At 34.5% G+C, this 27,920-nt stretch overlaps 3 protein-coding genes across 4 annotated transcripts; all 3 read right to left on the minus strand.

The window, feature by feature from the left end:
• Window positions 1-5,134: 5,134 nt before the first annotated feature.
• On the minus strand, window positions 5,135-8,917 carry Smp_003610.1 (hypothetical protein; the record flags this gene model as incomplete). Of its 2 annotated transcripts, XM_018793115.1 has the most annotated exons (4): window positions 5,135-5,507; window positions 6,924-6,972; window positions 7,015-8,890; window position 8,917. In XM_018793115.1, 3 exons carry the CDS (start codon window positions 7,175-7,177, stop codon window positions 5,291-5,293), a joined length of 429 nt encoding a protein of 142 aa, XP_018647660.1. The 2 variants fall into 2 exon arrangements, with proteins under 2 accessions (XP_018647660.1, XP_018647661.1); XM_018793116.1 differs by lacking the exon at window position 8,917 and having other exon boundaries at window positions 5,291-5,507; window positions 6,924-7,177.
• Window positions 8,918-11,110: 2,193 nt separating this feature from the next.
• On the minus strand, window positions 11,111-13,133 carry Smp_003600 (hypothetical protein; the record flags this gene model as incomplete). The annotated part of the gene is made up of 2 exons (XM_018793117.1): window positions 11,111-11,327; window positions 12,880-13,133. 2 exons carry the CDS (start codon window positions 13,131-13,133, stop codon window positions 11,111-11,113), a joined length of 471 nt encoding a protein of 156 aa, XP_018647662.1.
• Window positions 13,134-23,225: 10,092 nt separating this feature from the next.
• On the minus strand, window positions 23,226-26,856 carry Smp_188200 (hypothetical protein; the record flags this gene model as incomplete). Its single annotated transcript, XM_018793118.1, has 2 exons — window positions 23,226-23,451; window positions 26,603-26,856. The coding sequence occupies 2 exons, from the start codon at window positions 26,854-26,856 to the stop codon at window positions 23,226-23,228; spliced, it is 480 nt and encodes a 159-aa protein (XP_018647663.1).
• Window positions 26,857-27,920: the final 1,064 nt, after the last annotated feature.

Consider the following 27,920-nt stretch of genomic DNA (forward strand, 5'->3'; position numbering starts at 1 on the left):
CAATTAATCCATGATTCAACTATGAAAAAAGATCACATTTTTAAAACAATGCATTATCTCATTACATTTGATTGATCACTGGGTAGTGTTTTGCATCTTACACATCCTTTTTATTTCTGATCGAATTCTATCGATCGAGTTGTTGATTTTTATTGTATTTTGCTGCTCACAAAAAAAATTGATATGTTTGTGTGGCAACCTCCAATGAAGCTTCTAAACCTGAAATCGAAAAAATAGACAGCTGCATAAAAAACTTCCATATTCCTTAACTATTTCAATTTGTCTCACGTGAGATTATCAATCCAGAAGTGATTTTAGGCTTTCTAATAAAATCTGGTTATTCTTTCGACTGCCTTAGCAGTTCACGCGGTGGTAATTTGTTGCGCAACAATTCGATATTGAGTAGTGATCGATATCAGGACAGGTAATTTCACTGTTGCGAACTAGTCTTGTCAATTTACGTGTTGCTTGATCAACAAAACAAATAGATCGACAAAGCGTTATCATGTATTTGATTTACCAGTTGAAGATATTCGTGTTTCTTGGGTATTACTGACCCGTCAAATAGTTGAGTGTCACATTTACTCACAGCTCCAGATCCCGATCACATGACATCACCATCAAAAATATCATAACTACGTTATTCAGCAAACAATTCGCTATTTAAGTATGTTCCAATCATCCAGTAAATAGAAACCGATATCATGCAATGTCCTAGCTCATAATACTGACTGAGTTCTATTCATCATGTCGTGAATCGAATATTCTCTATTATGCATCTCAATAGTTGATAAGAGTTCGTCATTGAATTAATTCATTTATATTACTGGATTCTTCCCTACATTAAATCACATTCAGATTTTACCATGGTGTATTCTTCGTTCAAACACGAAACCCTATGTAAAAAGCATCTCTATTAATGTTATTATAAGTGAATAATGAATGATCTCCACAATCATTGTTCACAATATTGTTTTATTCCCGATTGTTTAAATGAACTTCACATCATGATATTTTCGAACAACTTGTCAACTGTGAATTGTAGCAGTCAAATCAGATTTCTATATCTCTCATGACTCATTCATTTCACAAATCCAGAGTTCTGATTTATGTAGCACAATTATATTGATCATTGATATGAATATTTCACTTGAAGTATGTGACCTTGATTGATTGTTTGTTTTCACGTTGTGAATTGGATTCATCAATAATGTTGTAGATCAGAAATATTCATCGATATTTTGTGTAGAGATAGTAAAGTATCAAGGTATTTCTACATCATTAACATATTTGTATATGTTGATTGAAGTAATCTATCGTGTTCAATTGTCAACCAAGTACGCTTTCATCTCTCATTTCACGTTGACTGAACATTCAATGTGTGTTCTTCAAGTACCCAGTATCACTTGTTACAACAGCTATTCAATACAGACCTGATCACAATCATTACAACTACTGATGAACACAGTTATATTCCATATTCAAATGGAATGAAACTGTGTGTTTTGATCTTGTACTTATCAGACATGTCTCTTGTGATCAACAATGAAATGGATTTCGTGAGACTGATTGGAATAGTTAGGGAATATGGAAGTGTAGGGGTTTGTTTCTCGAATCTCGTTCAGTTATGCATCTGTTTATTGTTTCGATGTCAGGTTTAGAAGCTTCATTGTAGATTGCCACAGAAATATATCGATTTGTCTAGTGAGGAACAAAATACAGTGGATACCAACATGATTGCGATGCTCCAATTCTCATCGAATAGATCAGAAATGGCTTCCACAGGTAACTGGACGTACCAAATATTTATAGTGAAGCAACTCTAGTATGAGTGAGCTGAGTAGACACAATGTGTAAAAGGACTAACCACTCTTGTAAATTCTTTGTACCCACATTGACGATCTATCGACAATGAAGCATGAGTTATTAGTACCATGTTTCACAAATCAGATCTTCTTAAACAGTTAGTTTGATTTCTGTATCGAATTGAATTGATGAAATGTTGAGTATTTGTATTGGTGACTGAGTGAACATTTGTAGTTGGTGTGGACTTTGATAATAGCATGTGATATGTTGTTGGTGGAAGGAATGGACAATTTAAGTGGTTAGGTTAATTGGAGAAGACATTATGTTGGTGCGTCACTAAACGAAAATCATAACGACGAAGCAACTTACCAAGCGTAATATACCATATGTAATGACATGATTGCAAATGATGTATATGATTTGAAATTGGATAATGTCTATAGTTAGCACTGATTGATGTATGCAGTTGGTTAGATGTTCAGTGAATCACGGCACTCTGTGTGTGAGGTGATAGTTGGATGTGATTGGTGTTGAACTGCATAAATTCAATTTGTGGTCACTGTACGTGTGAGGAATTAAGAAAATATTAGATGAGTATTCAGAATTAGAGCGAAAATCAGTTACTGATGATATGGGAATGTCAGTGAAGAGAAATGATCAAGTTACTGTTGTCTGGTGAAAGTACCTGTTTGAAGTGATTTGAATCAGTGAGAGATGTGGCAGTATGTTGGATTGTGTATTGATAGGTTACACGAGTTGAATTGAGAAATTACTTGAAATACTGTTTTCCTCATATATTCAGCATCTACAAGTCACAAGACTTCTGTTAATTACTAACATGATTACATACTACTAGTGGATAGACCGTTTTAAGTAGAAGAATGCTAATCAAAATAAATACTTTTTTTGACTGATGTGTTCCAAACTATATATGTTAAGTAAGCTCTGATATTCAGTCCCATTCATATCCTTTTTAAGACATAGTCTCTGTAAAAATGAGAGACTTGAGTTATATGATATATACAGGACGAAATAATAAATCTAAATGAGGACTACCATCCATTCAGTGCTATGATGAAACGGTTATTCATTCATTCATCATTCTCATTGTTTTCCCCGCAGAAATCAGTCTCTGCTTTAAACCATCATTAAATTGCTTCTAGTTAAGTTAGCAGTTGTATTTGTTAGTCATGTCCATAAATAACCAATCAAATCGTTGCTTAAGCGCTCACTATATCAATCTGGTCTGATGTATTTGTAGACTATCCTTGTTGCATGTGACCTGCCAATTGAAGGACATTATTATCCTATTATGTCACTGTGACTCAGAATTTTTATTCATTTCGATAAGACACGCAATACCGGTCGCTATGTTTGTGCGTTCCACTTAATAACTATAAATCCTTTGATTATTGTACTAATGGAATTGTTTTTACGTTTAGAAACAGATAAAGTTTTAAGCCAAGTTGTCCTTGTTCTGGCTATAGCTTTCACCAAGACTCTGGGGTCACCAGTATCGCGTTTATAGTTCTAGTAGAAGATCTGTAGGACAAATCAAATCCTACATTATTATTGAGAACTATAGGAGTGTAAACTATTCGTGTCAATCCTGTCCATAACTATAGTGACCAAAATAATTTTAGTTTCCGAGCTGACTTCTGTAACTCAGTGTGAACTTAATGTGTCTTGCCTTTGTCCAAGTATTAATGAATGAGAAGTCACTCATCTCATACGTATGATTGTCTCTTGTGATTGTTTATTTTCTGCAAATATCATTACTATTCAGTATCTGGAAGTTTTGTTCATTCTCCTTTGTAACTGGTTGATGGGTTTACTGTATTTACTCCACATACTTGTTTTGAACATGCTTACGTGAAGACTGTAATTTAACAGTTTGCAACAAGTGTTTGAAAACATAGCTGTGAACAAAATGAAATTATACACCGTAGATTTACAAATTCTTTGTCATGAAAACTCACGTACATGCAATATTGATTGTCAGTTTTGTGGCCTAATTCGTGACGTAGTAGCTTTCCTTCTTCACAACAGTTTTTAGTAAAGTATTACATACTGACGGTATTGAGTCAACCAATCACAATTAAGACAACCCCTCATGTATTCTGTGAGACATTTGAAGTGCAGTAACAGATAACTTGTATTTTATTATTAACTAGATGAAAATCGACAGTAATTTATTCTTAAAATGCTTGGGACAAATAAAAACATGATGAAAAAAACCATGAATTTAAGATGGTTCTCAATCCAACTCACTAGATGTACCAGCTCCTAATACAGACTGTTTGTTGAAGTGCTTAATGTGACTCAATGAGTAGTCAAGAATGTTTACTGACTCTAAGTAATATCCTACCATTCTTACTTCAAATCTCAGCACTAATTTTCTCAAGTTTTCAAACTTAAGAGTCGCGAAGAATTGCCTTACAAATGATGTCAGTTCATGATGAAATCTTCAACAGTCATTTGTAAATACAATTCAAAACTCCAGTTTAGCTATCAATAGCGTTTTTTAGCGAGTTAGTTTTCTACGGGATGGGGTCTCTAACCCAATGTCCAACCCTCTTCCTTTACCCGGGCTTGCGACCGATAGTAACTCTAGAAGAGCTTCAAGTGGAGTTTTAATTATTAATACCTGATCCTAAACTTGTTGAATTATAACCGATGTCATGTGGTGATGATAACTCAATGGGTTGAGGTTAGTCCATACAAACAAACTTAATCAATATGTACCCGTGACTGGAAAACTGTCGTCATTAATAGATCTCAGTAATCTTGGATTTTATTTGTCTATCCTATTGGTCACAATTGGGAGTATGATAGGAAAGCGCAGAGCACGAGATAGCTTACTTCGCTATTAAAGAACTCGTAAATTGTCCTAACTAAGAACTTAAAGGATTAGTGAAACCATTTGGTTGGTGTACCTTGGTCAACATTTCCATCTTCGATCAATTTTTTATAAAGTGTGACGATAATCTGATGCCATCATATCTTACATTGAGTGACGAAGTAACGTATGAACTATTTAACCAGACAGACGATCAATGTTAGTGTTTCTCGCAATCATTTCTATTTGATAAAGAGATCATTGTAATCTAAACGACGAATATCAAACAGGAAATTTTGTTAACCGGCCTTAACTACAGTTTCTCTATCAACGAATTTCGTCTAAAAATAAAACTAGCTAAAGTTCATGAACGACAAATGGTGGACAGCAACAGAGACAACAGTAATTCATTCCGTACCTTCGGAAGACCGATTCGAACAGGATACCACTCATGAAGTTATTCTGAGACTGAGCAGAACGATAACAAGTAAAAAGGCAAACAGTATAATTGAATAGTGATTGTATGACACATCAATGATTTCATAATTCGAAGTAACTGGCAGAATCCATTCCTGTCTTTCCATACACGTTCTGATGTTCATCAAATTACAGAAACATAATAATTCATTTCATCTGTTCATATCATCAATCTAGAAAACACAACACTTCATAACTGTTCTCCGAATGTTCCTCACCACCCCATGGAAAATATGCGCAACCATGTGATGGATGGACTTTACCAACACACATCTCATTATTCACTACTCTACGAGCTATGTATAAAGGTTCCGATGATTGTGTTTCACCAGCATATAATGCATTGTCTGGTACATTGCCTCCAGTATGTGAAACCCATCCATATCTAGATGAATAAACAATGGAGAAAACATATTGTTTATGTAAATATTTATAAATATTTTGAATAATATGTCGTCAGTGGATGAAATTTGTTTGGAAACTGCAGAATTGAATATGGGAAAAATGAAATAATCCGATAGACAGTGGTTACTCAAGAAATGCACTTGGATAACTGCACAACATGGTTGTGGTACTTCTCAATTGTTACATTCTGAATATGAAGGCAGTTAGTAAACAAAAGTGAAAATCTGTTTATAAAATCAAGATCATGTTGATTCTGTGATTTTTCCGTTTCTATCAAGATTAACTCACACGCTATCACGGAAACAATCAGTTCGAAATAACAACTGTAGAGTTTTGATGAGTACGGTAACATAGAACACTGACTATCGAATAAATAGTGAGTAGTTTCGAAATGGATTTCATTATAAGCTATTCAAGACGTGTAATATTTAGTAAATAGTGCAGTCAGTTGTAAATGTTAAGAAATATATACAACATTTAGGAGTTTCACATCACAAAGTGACTCTGGTTAAACAAGCATAGGAATCCAAGAAGCCTCATATAGTGTACACAGTCTGAATATTTGTATAGGTCGATCAAGCGAATATTTAGATCTGATACTTTATCTGCTTTGAAAATGCTGCACAATATTCATCGTATGGTGTTCAACACTTAAGATAAATGCCAATCAAATTTCAACTGAGGCGCATTAAAGTTAGTGCAATGACAAACAGTTCAGTTACTCTGTATGACATCATTATGCATATTCTTCCTTGAACGGATTACCAAGTTAATACATTCGGCCTACATCTATTTATATGCGTCTGATTTAGTGTCAATGTAAATAAAAATAAACAGATTTATTCGTTTGATAAAACTAACATAGATACACAAGTATGATACGATTGTGTTGTTAGATGAATGCTGTGTGAATTCCATATGTGGCTTTATTCCAACAAATATTAATACATGCATGCAGTGAACAGTTCTTAAGTGACCGGTTCTATATTTGTAGTTCAGCTGTTCAGACCAACTGATCACATCGGAAGTTAATGGTAATGTCTTTCCGTGATGTACTTGGTGGTATTTATCCTAAATGCCATCTTAAATGGCTTATTCCTATAACTTCGAGTGTTAATCAAAAAGAATTCGTAGTCGAAGGAGTCTTATTGAGTGAATTGAGCCTTTCCAATTTTTTTTTCAATCTGACCTATTGGGTGTAGTTATAAGCATTTTGGTTGAGGTTTTGTCAAATTGGTCTCTCGTATTCATTGATGAAATGTAGAACTATCAGTCCATGACTTGATGATTCAACTGGGTCCATGAATCAACTTATTTCAAACGATAAAATCAAATGAGTAGGACACACATTCGAAATTCTTTACTTAAATGGTACAAGTTACTTTCAACAACTTACAAATGTTCTGTTGGCTTTAATTGTGTATTGCACAACACTTCGAAACTATCTAATTCAATTTCTTTTCCATCATATGATATATAACCTTTACCAAGATGTACGGGCCATTTTCCAGGTATCACATCATCATTAATTCGACCACGAATAACGTAGATATTAAGTTCAGCTGCAACAGCATGTGGTGGAGGGGTTTGTTTAGCGTAAGCGGGCAACCATGACAAATGCGCTTGTCGTCGTCTAGACTGAGGCCACATTCTTAGGTAAGTAGATAAAATGCATAGAATGAAATAATTCTTTGAGAAATAGATTATTGAATCTTTATAAGTCAGATTTATTTGTTGGGGCCTTCCATCAACTACATATCACGATCCTACCACTATTACTAGGCAGGTATTTAATTTTGAACTATTTTTCTCACTATTTGTGGTTGGTTTTTTAAAATACATAAATGAATTTACTGTTACTGATAATATTAAAGAATCTTTTCACCTTAACTAAGCTCACAAAGCCAGACATCATTCAGGATTTACAGGAAATAAATAATAGGTGACTAACAGAAATATCGTAAACACAAAACGTTGAGAATTCCTACTTATTGGGAAACAGCTTTATGAATTTCACAAGTTTTCTATGTGAGGTTATATCATTCATGAATACTCTTATCTCGACATTTTAGTTAAATCTATTTTACTTCTTCCTATAGCATGACTCTTGCCATTCTTTCTGTTGTCTGGTCTTACTTCTATGAGCTACTGTTGAAATCAACATGTACTCTGAATGACTTATCAAAATTTTTGTCTATTTTTGTGAAGCTCTACTACTCCAGCTTAATACAATTATGTACTCTTTTCCAACACTCAACTTGTTCAATTTTTTCGTATTTAATAAATCTGAAAGACACAATGTTTCTTTAACTAGACTGTAATCAATGTGATTGGCGCCAAAATACTTTCTAATTTTTTGCATTACTTCTGATAATAGTATCGTACTTTCAGATAAATCCAGTTTGTTATCTTTGAAGGTTTTCATATGTAACTCAATCATTAGTCCAGAAACCTGTTACAAATCATAAAGTACGATTAACATTGTAGGCTGCAAAAGCAGTAGACTGTAGCAACTGTCTTTGAATAAATGCCACTGCATAATCCTTGATAAACGTGTGTATGAACAATTATCTAAGGAAATCGACCTTATGATTGGAAGGTTCAATGCCTGGATGTATTCAATAACGTCAATTTTAAAAGTACAGTCCCATGGTATAACTTATGGATCTATGGTAAAGTGTTACACGATCTGAGCTGATACCCGATTATTTCCATCACAAAAGGAATGTCTAATAGTGTAGTGAACAAGAATACGGGTGGCGACAATCGAATGAATTTAAGCACAAACTACCGACTATCGCACTAAAATCTGATAACCATACAGTAAACAGTTAATTTGCAAAATAACAATCAATTGTCTTAATCTTGATTGTTCCTTCTGTAAATATCAGTCCATCTTCTCTGATCTCATTGTTCATGCATTTTCATACCGATTGCGCTTCGTTCCTGTTCTATCCTTATCGATCTTCTGCCAGAATACATTCTATGCCTGACCATCATCATTTACTACTTATGTGGATATAAGTAACCTACACCACAATAGTATTCAAAAGAGAAAAGTCTAGTGGGAAAACTTCCGTGAATACAGTGTTTAGATAAACAGAATTTCGCTAAATTATCCAAAAGTATTCGAATGATAGTTTCCAGTTAACGGGTCACTATAATTCTAATGCATTCTAACAGATGATTTACTAAAATGTCTGAATTTCACAATCATGAAAACATGGTAGATGAGTTTTAAACTCGACAAATCCTTCAGTGTTGAAAAAGTAGTCTGTATACATTTGTGGTTGAGAAGTACAAAGTATTTTGAGTAAGAAAAGTCAATTCATTAAAATCAATAATTCAGTCAATAAACTAACCTCTCAATGAGCTATGTCTGAATGGTGAATATATACAAATGCATCACTCTTATATATAGACAGATATTTATATATATGATTAAGCTCAATATGGAGTAGGTGGCACAACGTGATTTAGTCAAACCAATATTAGACAACATAAACTATCGACCAATAATAAAAATCAGGTCATTTTCGTCTACGTGTGTGTAGTTTAAAAATCAATCATTACAATTCAAATACCTTAAATACTAGGTTTATAGAAGATTCGATAGACTGCTGTTTTTTAAAGTGCTTCAGCAAAAAGTATAACTATGAAATTTAGAAAGAGATTACTTGGTCATTACAATCTCCCTCATTTCATATCCATTATGAATACGAGAAATTGTGTATCACAAAGTGTTGTATCCCGTGGTGAATTATGAATAGTTACTCTGAGGACTAGTTATGGACCAATGGAATATGTCTATTTCCTATTGTATAGTTGTTACGTAACTAAACTATTTATATTCGTGTTCCTCTTATCATAAGCTTTATTTTGACCTTTGAACTATTATTATTGATTACTTTCCTCTTATTCACAGCCACATTGGCCAATTATTGTACAAATGTTATTTTCTATTTTATGGTACGATATGGTCTATTTGGTTGGTATATAAACCCCAGTATGTTTGTGAATAATTATTCATATTGCCGAGGCTGTTATTAGTGTTCTGGACTAAACTGACTGGGCTAGGCAGAAGCAGGATCGATATAGCACTCTAGACTGCTCGTACAGTTTTCGTGTGTCACTGTTCCAATTGATAATTCGCTCCTGTCTGATTGGTGGGGGTCAGCACGTTAATATATCATACAGGGCACGCACGCACTCACACGTTATAACAGTTATTAATTAAAAGAATTTGTATTTTTTGCACGAATAATGTAATACCGATTATAAACTTGTTTAAGTAAAGCTATTATTTAAAATGCAACGCTATGTTTACTGAATATATTGTAAGTAGTATGAATGCAATTGATGTAGGAATAATAAGCGGAAAAGGAAATTTCGTTGGTTTATTTCAGTTTGCTCATTAAATCGCGACTAGTTCAGCGAACAGGCATTCTTTTCCGAGTTTATTCTCAAAGAAGTCCAGTCATTTCAAAGGCATATGCCTCAGAAGATACAATAATCCCATCACTAATAAAAATAGGGACTGTGGTGTGTGCTACTTATATGTAATACCAATCGAAAGTAGAATGCCTGGTAGCAGAAGGTTGAGAAAATCGAATGGAAGAGAACGGGAACAGAGAATGATTGGCATGAAAATATAGGAACAATAAAGTCTGAGACTATCAAATGGCATTTTGCAACTGATGTATCCAAATAAATTTTGTTGTCCCTTCACTTGTGTTCTCCTTCACTACAGGTCTACCTCCATACAAAAATAGTCCTTTTCAATCTGATGGATTTAATCTGATTAGTATGATGGTAAAATTAAAAGTGTGCTAAGCGTTAGTTTGTTTATAAGTAAGAGGCGATTACTGAACACTGGTATGGATTTTCTCTTTAACATTATACACTATTAAACTTACACATATTAAATATAGGTAGTTAATGATAAGAGATGATTATATTAATGTTGAGATGACAGAACGTTGAAATAATGGTTGACAGTTTACAATTTCAAGAAACTGCTAACAGTGATAGTGTTGTAGTGACCTATCTTACGACGAGAACGTGATTGGTATAATGGAAACAATTAGTCCCTTTGCATTATCGAGATAATGGAAACAATTATTATTATAACCAATTGTACCAGTGATTGTTTTACGGTACTTCGTTCCGTTGTCCATCTTGTTGGTTCGAACTCTCTTACGCTCTGCCATTTTGCCTGTACTCTTCGGCACGTCTCGGTATTCTTTCGATGCCACGAGATTGCCAATAAATATACCTTATCTGGACCAATAACAACCTTCTGGTTTTCGGCCTATCGAGGGATCCAAGTCGTTATCTGGCGTGTAATCTTATTGTAGTGGTGATCATAGTCAATCGAGACTGGACGCCATCTACAGTGTATCACAATTTCGTTTGTACAATGGATGACTTACTTTAAACGTGAGTAATTTTTTGACGTAAATGAACCTCTCCCAATTCCCAACGAAGTATTACTCAAAAAAATCAATAGCCAAGTTATTATTATGATTATTATACAGAATATATTTTAAATTTCTTAAAGGAATTCGCCTGTCATAACCTGGTTTATTCAATCAAACAAAGAACTTCATATTCTTTTACTTGATGTTCGACATTTCCCCAAGGCATAAGTGCACATTTATATTCAGAGTTTACTTTTCCCACACACATCTCATTGTTTATGGAAGCACGAGCTACATACAATGGTAAACCATCAGTGGTTGCACCAGCCAATAAAGCACCAGCTGGTACTCTACCATCAGATTCTGGAATCCAATTGTATCTGAAAAACATTTAACCAAATAAATAATAAAAGAGATCGTTGTAGATAAAAGGAAATATTAAAATATGTATACAGTTTAAAAACAAGCATTACTGAAGGAATTATTAAATGATTACTAGTAAGGGTTTCAGTTATCCCATTAATTATGCTTAGGACTGAACGTTAATCAACCTATTTTACAAAATGTCCATTCTGTACGGATCCCTTCGATAATAACAGTTTTGTTTCAAGCATCTAAACTAGATGGATTGTGGGTAGTAGTCAAATCAAGGACAGTCATCTCATCATATTTGGGACTAGTCAACTAGATTTGCCTGCTTGACTCCCAGTGTTGTTGTTCGTATTAGGATGATCAGTATGGATATGTCGATGCAATCGAAATAGGATGTATATATGTCAACAAGAACCAACCAAAATTCAGTCCCGAATATCAACAATGAGATAACTTAAACCCTCACTAATAACGACATAAATATCATACTTATTAAGAAAGTTAATGATCATGCGGATTCATCAGCCTAAAGATTAACATGCTAACATCTGGGGTGATAGGTACTGGGTCCAAGTCCCACTGTAGACATAAACACTAAGATACAGATAGATCTAGCGGACGAATCCCAGAATAAGAAAGCGCTCATCCTGGATTGCACTTATAGCCACAATTCATTTATTCACGTAAAATTCGCGTCCCCTTTAGCTTAGCAAATAGGGTGATTTTCTGAAGTATCAACCATCATTATAAAACTGATGATCATACAAATCTATGTCAAGTGATAACAGTAAAGTTTTGAAATTAAAGGACATGTAGTCATATGTTGAGTAGATTTTTGATCAGAAAGCCAATTACTTAGATAATCAAGTTAAATAAAATATGGTAATATAACCCTGTAACTATTGTCTAGATACTAAATCTTTCATTGTTAACTCAATACCTCATCAAATTTTATTATAACGATACAATAGTATTAGTTTTGATCATAAAATCATCAATCCAGATAATAAATAGAAAGAGAATTAGATCTCACATCATGTCCGACAGATTTAAATCACTTTTCACTTATGTCGAGTAGTTTAGCAATGGACTTCAGACTTGTCACATAGATGCACAGTTTAAAATAATGGTAGTACAATCAAACCTTAATTTCCCTATATCCATTCATATTTTATGAGGAAATTAGGAAAAGACGTTGGAAGTGGATAGAACATACATTAAGGAAATCACCAATGTGCATTACAAGGCAAATTCTAACTTGGAATCCGGAAGGGAAGCGTAAAAGAAGAAGGCCAAAGAACACATTACGCCGGGAAATAGAAGCAGATATGAAAAGAATGAATAACAACTGGAACGAACTGGAAAGGATTTTCCAGGACAGGGTTGGATGGAGAATGCTGGTGAGCGGCCTATGCTCCTCCACGAGGGGTAACAGGCGTAAGTAAGTAATTTTATGAGTTTTGATAAGATTGTAATTTAAATTCACAATTCGTAACTAAATTTAATGATTAAAAGATTATTTATATCAATAATTGAGTTGCAATTTTTATTGTTACTTACAAGGATTGATTTGGAAATACGTTTGTATTGCATAAAATTTCAAATTTACCAAGTCCATGTTCTTTTCCATCACAAGGTATAAAAGCTGCACCTATTCTAAGAGGCAATTTTCCTGGTATTACATGTCCATTTACTTCACCTCGAGCCACATAAATACGAGAATCTGCTTCAACTCCATTTGATGGTTGATTATTTCCTACAGTAGCAGGTACCCAAGATAGATGAGATTGTCGAACATAATATGGAGTACTCATCTTAAAGTTAAAAAAATAATCCATGGTACAAATATAGATTATATTATTATTATTATGCAAATGAATAATGAAGAAAAATCATTTCAGTATTAATACCGACCATGTTTATTCCATATTTATACATCAATGGGATCGCCTAAGAGGATTGAAGAAGTTAGGTCAGATGACAGTTTGTTCATAAAAAGACAAGCGGAAGATAATCAGAAAAGGTTGGAAACAATATTCAAGTGATTTCAAGGAACGGGTCAATGATTGATCTTTCATCATGGAAGTGGTATATTCATGAATGTTTAAGAACAGAAAACTAGGTTGGTGCTATAGGCCATTCCAGTTCACATAGATAATCACAAAACGAGCGGCATATCCATTTAAGAGGCATTTGCTTTCAGTAAGGTCTTACTTGATCCTTTGCAGTATCACAATATATCGGACAGAAATTGAGTAAAGATAAGTATAACTATAGATTAGTTCTAGAGTGATAAAGCATTGAGCTCGTCACACCTCTTTAGATCATTAAGTGATTAGCTAAGTAATGACTTTCATTCCTATTTATATGTGTACGAATACCAATAAATAAGCATCTATTCTGATTAGTGAATGAACTTCCCTTCTAACCCTCATCTTTTTTCATTCAAGTTGCCGGTTGAGCATATGTATAAGAAGATTGTTTATTAGTATCAACTATCGGGCACTGCCCTTCACAATGGTGAATATTTATGAAGACAAGTGAAAAATGGATACGAAACCCCATAGATTTAAAAAGTAAGACTGTCAAGAATCACTCCATTTTGATTGCAAAATGCACGTCACAATGAATCACATCAATTGTCAGTGTATAGGTAGTCGATACAGATATAAGATTTGAAAGCGACTAATGGAGGACATAATAACTGATGTAAATATACGAAATACGTGTTAACGAATAAAATTACCGTTAAGTGATTAAGACGTACATATCCGGCTAGTGATTCTTCAAAATATTATGTTACCTAGCTGCATTTTAAGTATGACTCAATTTTGTTAACAAGAAATGTCAGAAAACTCATGTTTGGTTTAAAACGCCATGTTAGAAATCACCGCAACTATTACCAGAAAGAAGAAAATGCTAATCCACAAAAGTGTATAAGGTTTGTTATTGCTCCTACTTATTATGAAGTTTGATGATGTTTGAGTTTGTTCTGTGATTAGAGTTACGGGATTGAAAGACGGTCGAACTATCTATTCTACACTACCTGATTATATAGAAAAACCGATTAGATTTGTGGTTTATCAAACATGACGACTGTGAGTTTTATCCCGACAACAAATAAAGTGAAAATAAATAGACAGGACAAATTGTACACGCATAACCACAGTGCAAACACATCTAACTCAGTTGAGGTTATAGCAATCAAATCGAGTTATAAATATCTCGTAAATGCGTCGGTGTAACTGGATGAACTAACTAGAGTAATGAGCACGAGGAGGCAGTTACCTGGTCACTGCAACAAAATATTGAGTAATGAGAATCAACTAGCATTATTCTAATCCGGTCAAGACACGCATTTCCCAGTCTCACAATGTGCAGAATAAATTCCATACACTGACAAAAACACGGTGCAGTTGAGTGCTGAATCAAATGAGTAATCTGTTATAACTACAAATATTCGTTATTGATGAACGCAAATCGAACCGATATCTCACTTTGAGACCTGAACCCTTGTCTTATAAAATCACTCATTAAGTATTGAAACACTTCACTTCCACATTGACTCACAAATTACCATGACAATAAACATAGAGAGGAAAAATTAGACAACGTACATGGACAGAAGTAGTCTAATGAAGGAGAGAACAACCAAGTATATCCACACACTTCCGATGATTTGTTGGTAGAAAACAACTTGAACTATTTTATTCTTCAGTTATACACAATTACATTGGACATATTGGAGGACCAATCAATGAATTTATATGTATCATCCATCTCAGACAGATTCTGTCATTACAAACATGTTCAAGCTGTGACCTAGTATAGATGAACCAATCAGAGTGTGATGATGAGAATTCAAGGTAATCTAATTTTCTGTTACTGCTGTTGTCAAATTGTAGTTATAGTGTGTTTTTGTTTCTGTGAAGCTTCTCTACCAGTGATTTTCGTGATCAATATTTTTCACAATTGAAAGCGTGGGTCAATTGAAGCCAGACCACCATGCTCTGGCGCGAGACTGGTAGGTCTTGGGTTCTAATCTCGGGAGTGCGGGATCATGGATGGGCACTGCTGAGGAGTCCCCTAATAGGACGAGTTGGCCGTCCAGTGCTTCCAGGTTTTCCATGGTGGTCTAGCTTCAATTGACTCACGCTTTCAACTATGAAAATACTAAATCTCCACAAAACCCATTCTGATAATCAGTACTTTTACCAAACATTGGTTATTGGTCTCGTGTAGTATATATGAGAGTGGTGTTTACCGATTGAAGGTGACAGTGTAAGAGCATATTGAATTTAGTGTAATTTGTCATCTTCGTAATCAGAGATTGTGTGCAAGAAATAAGTATGATGTCTGTGTGTACATCGAGATGAATAATTTCATTTTGAATCCATGCAAGTGTTCGTATATTGAATTAATTTTGATAAAATTGAGTGAATTGGTTAATAGTTAGTTTAAAAATAGAGGATGCCAACTAATTTTCGTCTGTGCCATTGAATATTGTGTAGAAGATATGAGTATGATTGTAAGTGTAATTATCGAAGTTTCACTCGATAATTTAAAGTAGATTGTGAATTGGTAGATTGTTGATCGTAAAATAATGATAGACTTGTGATATTGGAATGAGTAGAGATTAGGATTTGTGATGATTCACGATTAATTTTGAGTGTCGCTTCTCCACAGAGTAGATCAATAACCGAATTGAATGAAGGCAATTTTGAATAGGAGATTATGTGTTAATCTAAATGGTGTAGAGGAACAAGACAAAATGTTTAGTTGGATCAAAGTCAGAATCTAAACCAAAATAGGTCTGATTATGTCGATGTTATGACTCAGTCTGTAGCTCTTCTAGGGCTACTACCGTTCCTAAGTCCGGGTAAACAAGGAAGGTTGAACATGAGGTCAGCAATCACATCCCACAGAAAACAACCTTCAGAATAAAACGCTAACCAGAATGAACATTTTAAACCATTTAAACTCTCCCCTCTTATTTGAATGGAGAATAATGACGCCCCATCATGAAAGCCGATATTCTTCAGGAGATAGGAGGATGATTCCCCTTCTAATAACCAGAGTAACAATTAACATATGTACATGGGATGTCCGGACAATGTGAGAGACCAGGAGGACTGATCGAATGGCTACATAAATGAGGAGATACAGCTTGGCGGTCCTCTGAATAATTGGAACTCATTGGACCCAATCTGAATAGGAAAGGTTGAGTACGGAAAGATACTGCTGTACTCTAGTCACGAAGCGGAAAATACTCCACATACTCAGGTAGTTGCTCTGATGCTGTCTAAAGAAGCACGAAATACACTTACAGGATGGGAATCTCATGGATCCAAAATCATCGAAGCATCCTTCAAAACAAAGAAGGAGGGAAGTACAATGAATGTTATCCAATGTTTTGCACTCACCAATAATAGAAACGACGACGATTAAGATCAGGTCTACGAGAGGCTGCAATCGATCATAGCGAACTTCTCTGGAATAAACCGAACAATTCTAATAGGAGATCTAAGCGCGAAAGTCGGAATAGACGACACCAGATATGAAGATATAATGGGACTACATGGACTGAGCGAGAGAAATGAAAATGAGGAGAGATTTGCAAACCTATGTGCATTCAACAAAACAGTTATAGGCAGTACAATGTTCCCGCATATGCACAGCTACATGAGTTTCATCGAACCACACCACAGAGAACCAGATAAATTATAATTGCATCAGTATAAAATTCACAAGATCAATGGAAAAGGTGAGAAGCAAGAGAGGAGCTGACATAGCTTCAGATCACCGTTTGGTGGTTGTATGGACTGAATCGCGACACCACGGACCATCGTTGAACGATCAACTGAATGAAACTCATCACTATACATCAACTTCCCTTATTATCAGAAAGCACTTGATAATGTGGATAGGGATTAAGGGCAACTTCTTCAACACTATGGTGTACCTGAGAAAATCCCCAACATCATACGGAACTCATAAGATGATGGACCAAAGTGCAAAGTCGCTCATGAAGGACAGTTGACAGACGCATTCCAAGTGAGGACCGAAGTCAGACAAGAGTGTTCTTTTCCTCATATCTCTTTCTTCTAGTGGTTGACTAGATTATGAAGACCTCCATATTTGAGCGTAAGCACGGAATACGATAGACAGCTCGGAATCAACTAGACGATTTGGACTTTACAAATGACCTAGCTCTTCTATCCCATACGCAGCAACAGATGGAGGCCATGAAAATCAGTGTGGCGAAAGCCTCTACATCAGTAGGCCTCAACACACACAGTGGAAAAGCAAGGTTGTCAAATGAAACACGGGGAACACCAACCCAGTCAAACTTGATGGAGAAACTCTGAAAGAGATGAAAAACATTCACGTGTCTAGGTAGCTTCATCGATGAACGTAGTAGATCCGACGCAGACGCAAAGGCGAGGATTGGCAATGCAAAGACCGGATTTCTACAATCGAAGATAATATGGAACTCAATACAACTTTCAACCAACATCAAAATGATAATCTTCAATACGAAATTCTAGACAGTTCTATTGCATGGAGCTTAAACTTGGAGAACTACCAAAACTATTATCAAAACGGTTCAAGTATTTATAAACAATTGTCTATGTAAGTTATTGAATAAGCTTCGGCCGTATACCATTAGCAACAACATACTGTTAAAGAGAACAAACCAACTTCCAAGTGAAGAGGAAATTAGGGGAAGGTATTGAAGGTGGATAGGACATATATAGAGGAAATCATCAAACTGCATCGCGAAGCAAGCCCTAATTTGGGATGCTGAAGACAAGTGGAAAAGAGGAACACACTACGTCAGGAATTGGAAGTAGATATGAAAAGGATGAATAGCAACTGGAAAGGATTACTTAGGACAAAGTTGGATGGATAATGCTGGTGGGCAGCCTATGCTTCTCCATGGGGAGTAGCAGGCGTAATTAAGGGTAAGTAAGTAAACAGTATCGATGTTATGCCATATGGGTCGAAATGGTTCTGTGTGAGACATCATAGTTAGTATTTGTGTGTATGCTAGTGAGTGTGAAATATGTGAAATTTATGATGTGAAGGAATTTTATTCTTTTCTCACACATTTAGACTACATACGAACTCAATTCCACATATGTCGCATTCACCAATATTCACAAAAGTAGTCTGCCTTGTTCTTCTTCACCATTTAGACTCACACAGAGTCTCCTACTTAAAGTTTAACTAATTCATTTGTACTACTCGATTCTTCCCTACATTAAATTACATTCAGATTTTACCATGGTGTATTCTTCTTTCGAACCCCAAATTCTACATAAAAAGCATCACCATTAATGATATTATAAGTGAATAATGAATGATCTCCACACTTATTGTTCACAATATTGTTTTATTCCCGATTGTTTAAATGAACTTCACATCATGATATTTTCGAACAACTTGTCAACTGTGAATTGTAGCAGTCAAATCAGATTTCTATATCTCTCATGACTCATTCATTTCACAAATCCAGAGTTCTGATTTATGTAGCACAATTATATTGATCATTGATATGAATATTTCACTTGAAGTATGTGACCTTGATTGATTGTTTGTTTTCACGTTGTGAATTGGATTCATCAATAATGTTGTAGATCAGAAATATTCATCGATATTTTGTGTAGAGATAGTAAAGTATCAAGGTATTTCTACATCATTAACATATTTGTATATGTTGATTGAAGTAATCTATCGTGTTCAATTGTCAACCAATCACGCTTTCATCTCTCATTTCACGTTGACTGAACATTTAATATGTGTTCTTCAAGTATGCAGCATCACATGCTACAACGGCTATTCAATACAGACCTGATTACAATTATTACGACTACTGATGAACACAGTTATATTCCATATTCAAATGGAATGAAACTGTGTGTTTTGATCTTGTACTTATCAGACATGTCTCTTGTGATCAACAATGAAATGGATTTCGTGAGACTGATTGGAATAGTTAGGGAATATGGAAGTGTAGGGGTTTGTTTCTCGAATCTCGTTCAGTTATGCATCTGTTTATTGTTTCGATGTCAGGTTTAGAAGCTTCATTGTAGATCGACACAGAAATATATCAGTTTTCCTTGTGAGCAAAAAAATTCAGTGGAAACCAACATGATTGCGATGCTCCAATTCTCATCGAATAGATCAGAAATGGCTTCCACAGGTAACTGGACGTACCAAATATTTATAGTGAAGCAACACTAGTATGAGTGAGTTGGGTAGACACAATGTGTAAAAGGACTAACCACTCTTGTAAATTCTTTTTACCCACATATTGACAATCTATCGACAATGAAGCATGAGTTATTAGTACCATGTTTCACAAACCAGATCATCTTACACAGTCAGTCAGATTTCTGTATCGAATTGAATTGATGAAATGTTGAGTATGTGTATTGGTAACTGAGTGAACATTTGTAGTTGGTGTGAACTTTGACAAGATGATGTGATATGTTGTTGTTGGAAGGAATGGACAATTTAAGTGGTTAGGTTGGTGTGTCATCAGACGACAATCAGTCACTTCCACTCAGTGAATCGTAAACCAGAATATCTCTCTCTTTTAAGCTTATGTAATCGATTAATTTGTCATATTATATCGTAATTTTCATTTTGAAATAATTGTATGCTGTAAAGTTCGCGTTGCATTGCATGCTGTAATGATATTATAAGTTGTTATAAACTTCATAATAGTCATGCTTGTTTTGAAGAAGACTGTTACTGAATAATTGAGTAAGGTTTGGGGTGAGTTGTTTTTGGTCTTGAAACGACATCATTTTTCTTTTTTTGGTAAGTGTTATTAGCCCATTGTTGGGATGATCCAGAAAATTTCTCGCAAAAGACAAGAAAGGCTCACGAAACACTTTGAAGCATTTTATCCAATCAGCGTTCAGTAGAAGTTTTGCCAGAAACATCACGAAAGTGTTAAGTCACATGTAAAATTTCTGATTGGCTGATTACTATAGTACTACTATGTTTAGTAGCATTCCAGAATTTTCAGGAAAACCCAAGGACTTCTAAAATACTATAAAAACCTTATATTTTCTGTACGTGAATGAACGTTTGGAGTAATGTGCTTCTCGCATATTTTGCGCCTTTTCTTTCTTGTTCAAGCTTCAGTGTAAATTTAGCTTGGGGCTTACGAGAACGACTTATGAACCGAGTATAACGTTCAATTAGCAAGACTTATCACCCATAGTTTTTTTTGGTTTTTATGCTTAGTTATCTGTAGTCAGCTATTTCATGTAACATATCTGTTCAAATGAAACAATGATTACCACTCTTCTTTCTTTTAGTATACTTGTTTGTTGCATAATTCATTTTAGACAATATATTACTTGTAGGAAATGATAAAGTACGTAAGTTTACCAACTACAGTTGCTTAAATTTTTGTTTCCGTTAATATCCCTAAGCGTCAATGTTAGTAGTATGGGATTCTGTATACACTATAGTGTAAAAAGCTCCTGGAAGCTGAAGTTGATAGCTTAAAACCTGTACAGTATAAGAGGAGTCATGGGATGTGATAATGATGTATCATACTTATTATGTCATGCCCTCAACATGTCACTAATTCATTTCAGTGAGAAATTGAACTTAAAACGGTAGTGATGTAGACGGATAGTAAAATCTTACAAAATTTCTCCTAACAAATCTATTCCTATCTGCACAATCTCCCCTAAAAATTTATTCATTCTACAAATTACTTCTGACTGATATTTTCCGTGAGGATTCTCCCTAATAAGTCGATTTTCTACTACATATATATATATATATATATATATATATATATATATATATGCTTATGGTAAGCTCACGTTGCAAACTTGATTTAATATTTCCCTTTTTCCTTTTACAAAATAATGATGGGAGGTACTCTCTTAAGGTGTGAGAAATGTTTATCTATCCGTATAGAAACTAAAAGTACATTGAACGGTTTAATAGAAAACCAAAATTTGCTGAATAAATACACAATAAACATGAAGTAGTGATATCCACTCCAACATGTATTACTTCAAGCTTATTAAACTAGAAACGCTTCTGCATTTTACCACCAAGTACAGTTTAATCACGTTGAAGATTTAAGAATCAAATATTGTTGAATTGAATTTGATTAAATCATGTGTATGCAATCACACAAATTCGACCGTTTATTCGGGAACCAAACAGCAGTAACGAGGGTGGCATAGACACATGCATAGAAAAAGTTCACAATACACTAGTTCGACCTGGTTACAAAATTAAAGCAAAACTTAAGAATTAGCATAGAATACAATTTTGGGATTATGATTTATGGACGAACCAATTAATCAAGACAGTAAGTCTTGGATTTTCACGCGAAATTCACTCATTCTCATGGCTAAGTAGTATTTTGACATTATAGCTTGTCATCTCGTAATGAACACTCTAATTCTAATTCCAAGCAGGTGATTATCAGGACTCAGTAGGTAAATGGATAACGCGATGGTGTTTGGAGTGAACAATATAGGGTTCAAGTCCCGGAGTGAGCATCAACTCTGGGGTGCAGGTACATCCAGCCGGCGAGTCCAAAATAGGACGAAAATCAAGCGACTATCCATCCTTGCTTATAAAGAATCTTGTAATGTTTACGATATAAAGAATATCTCGCATGTAGATCTTGTCAATGTATTGCCTTATGAATAGCTTTTGTAGTTTCCTTGAGCAGATATTTTCATGGGATCTAGAAAGTTAAAAATCAGAGGCGAACGTACTAACGTTGAAGTGTTAGGTTGACACAATGATGAATAATTTAAATCACTAATAAAACTTATGATACAAATAATAGCGTATATAAATCTCATGTACACTGAAGACGAATATATTTTATTGATTGAGAATATAAATCTTGTCCAGAATATTCTTCACAAAAATAATGGTAGTAGTGTTATGTTCGTTTACGTCCCCCATCTTTATTCTCATCCTAGCAACTCAATCTTGTGTTTTTTATGCTACTTAGTAATATTCCGTAATCAGCTATACCTCCAATGATTTCTATGCGTATTTTGTGAAGCAGATCTATTTGTCGTGTGATATTCTAAAATATTTACATTTACTTCTAACATTTATTGAGTTTATTACTTTTATTACTACTTTCTCTCAACCCCTATAATAGTTATTTTCAGTTATGTATAGTCATTGAACCTTTGTTTGATTGCAACAATTTCAATATCAACTCACTGAAGACATTGGTGAAATGGTTGCTCAACTTCGTGGATTGATTGAAGTTAGACATTAACACCATCAGATGCCGGCTCAGTGGTCTACTGGTTAAGTGCTCGCGCGCGAGACTGATAGGTCCTGTGTTCGAATCTCGCGAGGCGGGATCGTGGATGCATACCGCTGAAAAGTCCCACAATAGAACGAAACGACCGTCCAGTGCTTCCAGGTTTTCCATGGTGGTCTAGCTTCAATTGACTCATGATTTCAACTATATATAAAGTTTCAATATTTGTTTGATTTTGGTTCCCTTTTCGCTTGTTGATAAACGGTTGTTAAAAGTAAACACAGCTATTGGCTTTTGTTTACACTGTCGTATGTCACAGTTATTTTTTTGTGTTATCATTACAGGAGGTCTTTCTCTTTCCAGATATACAGATACGTTAAACGCCATTCATACCTCAGGAGTTGTGGTTTGTAAGAAATTTATGTTTATTTCTCAATAAGGAACTGTTATTTAAACAAACCGCTGTTTCATGAACTTTGGTTTCACACGTATCTCAATCGAATTATTAAACTTTTTAATAGAATTAAGAAGTTGTGTTGCTTTCATTATCATTAATATACAATAAATATGTGTTCGTTTAAGTACAGTTCACATTACATAGATTGAAATATGGTAACAGAAAACCCTAATCCTTCTGTTCTATAAAACATAGTACTTCATAATGTTTCACTTTGTTTTCTTTGCCCTTGTAAGGAAGAAGTGCAAATTTTTGTGAACAGTTAACTTTACCAATACACAATTCATCTTGTACTATAGCACGAGCAACATATAAAGGTTCACTTGTGCTTGTTATACCAGCAAGTAATGCACCAGCTGGAACTCTACCGAAAGATGCTGGAACCCACTGGTACCTTATACAATTAAGAAAATAAGAAAAATATGAGGAGATTAGTTGAGATAAACGTTTTATTGATATGTAGTTTAGATCAAATTGTAAAGTATGTAAACAACGTTTTTGATAAGTTACACATGCTGAAGAGACTATCTGTTGTATTATATGCAAAAAAACAATAATTTAAAATTCTGCAATAATATTAACTAAAGTCTATATCAGAAGGGGGTTTTGTGGAGATTTTAGTAATTTTATGTAGTTGAGATTGGTTGAATTTAGACATTAACATCGTTGGATGCAGGCTCAATGGTCTATCGGCTAAGTGCTAGCGCGCGAAACTGATAGGGCCTGGGTTTGAATCTGGCGAAGCGGGATCGTGGATGCGCACAGCTAAGGAGTCCCACAGTAGGACGAAATGGCCGTTCAGTTCTTCCAGGCTTTTCATGGTGGTATAGTTTCAATTGACTCATGATCTCAACTATGTAAAGTGTATATTCTTTAATTAAATAGTTTATGTAGTTATAGACAGTTTTACTCACTAATTAGATATCATCGTCAAATTTCTCGAGTTGTCCGGATCCGGAAATATGAACTATTGGATTTTAGGCTGATAACTTAGATTGAATGTATTTGTCACAATAACTGCAGTTTTTGTTTGTTCATTTTCGTATGAGATTGTAAGTTTACACTAGTAAGATGATCTAAACTACAGAGAAACAAGTATTTAGTGTACCTTGATAGTTATTAGTTCACCAGTCAATGATTCTATATATGAAAAGTTTAAATCACTTGGGCGAAGCAAAAATGTTTGCATTTTTTTCTAGGAAGGGGCAAAAATATTCGTAAAAACCTAAATGCGAGTATAATTTGACTAGGTGTTAATTCTAAAGGAGTTTAGTGAAATTATTCTCTGTAGTAACAACAGAAATGCTTATTTAAGAGTAGACGATAAGTTGTAACGCCTGGTTCGATTATAACTTATCTGTTCGGTGATTTTTATGATATAAATTATTGACAGTCGTAGAGAGTTCTGAATAGGTACTGTATTTGAGATGGTGGAGAAGATTTGTAGCTCAGGTGGATGATTTTGATGGAGTTTTGTTCCCTGAGCTGGATGGTTTGGTCGTTCAGAATGACGATGAAAGCTCAATGACCAAACCATCCAGCTCAGAGAACAAAACTCCATCAGGTACTGTATTCTAATATAACCTAGAGAAGATTAAATTATGGGTACCTTCTGAGAACTATTTATGGACTCATATTATACACATATTCTTATTGTGTAACTGTTAAGAAACTAAACAATATATACATACAAATATATTCCTCTTATTATAAGCTTTTATTTGACCTATTGGTTACTGTCATTTGATCTACTATTCTCAAGTTGGATTCCATCTAATAGTCACAGTCTCAAGATCACAGACACTTTTTGGCTTGACCTTATACAAATGTTATTGTCTGTCTTACTATTGATGTGGTCTGATTTTGCATGTATGTAAAACAAGTTTGTTTGAAATATATGATTGTATATAATAGAGGCTGATATTTGTATTATGGACTGAATCGTCTGGGTTAGACGAGAAGTTGCTATCTCAAGGACCAATAAGAACTGTAGGCTGCTAGTACTGGTTTATGCATCATTGGTCCGATCAATAAGTTGGTGACTAGTCGGGAATCATTTCGCTTGATATGTTAACAGGACACAAGGATCACAAGTTATAGCATATTTACTTGAGGCTCATCATCGATTTCTAAACACTACATCAAGTTGATCGAAGTTAAGAACATCATATTCGGCTCTGAACACTATATACGGCATCCACCTACTGATTTGAGATTCAGTATTCTATACATTATAAGCGAAGTTCTCCATCAGTTGGTCACTATGAAATTTTGGAAATTATCAATAAAATATTTGCTTCTGTCTGTTGGTCATTGGATAATGTATTAAGATTTCCCTTATTATCAATCAATCTTTTAAATGTACGACGCAACTTCACAACAAATGAATTCACTCAGTCATATTTGTCCATCCATATAATCCATGTATTTACATACACTTCCGGTTGAAATTCGAATGACCATATAGAATACCTTTTATGAACCATCCATGAATATATATATATATATATATATATATATATATATATATATATATCTGACAATATTGGGGATACTATCATTCCTATTGGTTACACATATGTACAGTCACTCACTTCAATTACATGATTATCATAAATTTTCCATAAAACTGCACACACAACTAGTACAAGTATATATGACAGAGAAAGTACGACAATGTAGTTCATATAGATTTCAAATAGATTTGTAAAAAACGCCATTTTCATCAATCATACCTGAAATCATAGCTAATAAACTCTGATTTAAATCTATGACAAATCTAAACCTTGTTAACTTTATCATCACATCGTTAATATCAAAAGAGTCTAGGAAACCAAGTTGCATTAGCTGCGATTCATATCAACTTGTGGTTACTATATAAACTCCGAAATTTGCTGGAATCCATTAAATCAATCTTTATATTTTATAGAAGTACGAGTGCATAAGTTTTCATAGTAGACATCAATATAAAGAATAAGTCAAAAGAACACTTTATCTTACAGTATGTCGGGCATAGCTAAATCCCTTTCTATTGAGTCTGATTAACTCAACTATGTCATCAGCCTCGTCAGAGTTGTACAGATCAGAATAATGGCAGTAGAGTAAAACTTCACGTGCCATATATCCAAGCATAATTTACAAGTTTTGACAAGAAGGTACTTTAGATTCTTTTATGTTTTGTGGTCGTCTGAGTCTGAAACTGATGTACAAGCTTCTTATATGCTAGTCCAACCAGCTGCTTGAGGGATAAAATCAAGAGTCAACAGGAAGCTTTTATCGGCTAAACATTCAAACATATGAGCAATTCACTCATAAAGCTAGATACTAATTTTAACCAGTAGTGTGTCTATGTCTTCATTAAGAGCCTGAACTAACCAGCATCTGTCACTTACTACTTGGTCTTTGTCTACTCGGCTGAGTGTTTGAAATTCATTATTCGCATGTTCTGTTTGACAAATTATCCATATTCAATTAGCAAACACATTATATTATCATATGACTATTTATGGAAAAAAAAAAAATTTTACGTTTTTAATCTTACTTACAAAGTTTGATTCGAAAATACGTTTGTGTTGCACAAAATTTCAAATTCGGAAAGTGAAATTTCTTTTCCTTCGTAAAGTATAGAAGCCGTACCAGTTCTGAGAAGCATTTTACCTGGTATTAAATGTTCATCCTTTTTGCCACGAATCACACAAACACCAGAATCTGCTTGAAGTGCATTTGGCGGTGGAGGTGATCCACTAGTAGAAGGTAACCACGACAGATGAGCTTCTTTGGCATTATGTACAATATCCATTCTAAAACTGAATGAATAATTATGATGCCTAATAATAACATATTAAATTCACAGAACTGGATATACATTTTGAAATACAGTATTTGGCAGTGCACATGACTATCAAATTCATTATTACAATCCTGTTGATTAATTTACCTTAAATTGTGTGATCGATTCGAATGCTTCATATGTGACTCCGTATAATATCCATTTATTCTGTTGCTTGTCCATCCGTTTGGCTATCTATCAGTCTCTTAATCATATTTCAGTATTATGCTGATGTACAAATATTTAAGGCACATTGACTAATTCACACTTTAAACAGTTTGAATTCATTTCAATACAATGCGAATTAAACTAGTCTAATGAAATCCTGAAATTATTACACTATAATACAACTGGCGGGTATTCTGTTGGCAGTATTATTTCTATTCTAATACAATTGCTGGTGATTCTAGTGTCAGTGTCGATGTAAATCCAATAAATTACAAATAGGTTTGATTCTGGGTTCATCCTAATGAGAGTGCAAATCAATAGGGTGGAGGATTGAAGGAAGGATAACATTTTCAACGGCTTGATACTTGATTTGTTTACTATCTGTCCATTCACCTCTACGGCCAATCGAAAATATAGTTGATTAAACGATCAATGAAGAGTCTACTTTCAATAAGCACTGTAATTCGTCGGATTCAACAACAATTCATTATTTTTATTAGTCCAATCATGTTAACTCATACAACTATTTCGAACAATGTAGTTGAAAATCTAGTTTGCCTGCTTCACAACTAGTATGGTTCTACAATAGTGAGGTATAGACGATGTGTCTTTCCCCTTACTGTTGAATATCATTTTTACCTGATGCAATTGACCCATGTCTGTATCAGTGAAGACGAATTATCTGACAGTATAAGCTATTCCAGACAAAAAGCGACGATTAGTTAAGAATTATCCATAATATTGTAACTGTTGAATGGTGGAGAAGATTTGTAGCTCAGGTGGGTGATTTTGATGTAGGTTTGTTCTCTGAGCTGGATGGTTCGATCGTGGAGCTTTCATCGTCCTTCTTAACGACATCATCAGCA

Source organism: Schistosoma mansoni, chromosome 1, assembly GCF_000237925.1.
Source record: "Schistosoma mansoni strain Puerto Rico chromosome 1, complete genome".
In the NCBI taxonomy this organism is placed as follows: domain Eukaryota; kingdom Metazoa; phylum Platyhelminthes; class Trematoda; order Strigeidida; family Schistosomatidae; genus Schistosoma; species Schistosoma mansoni.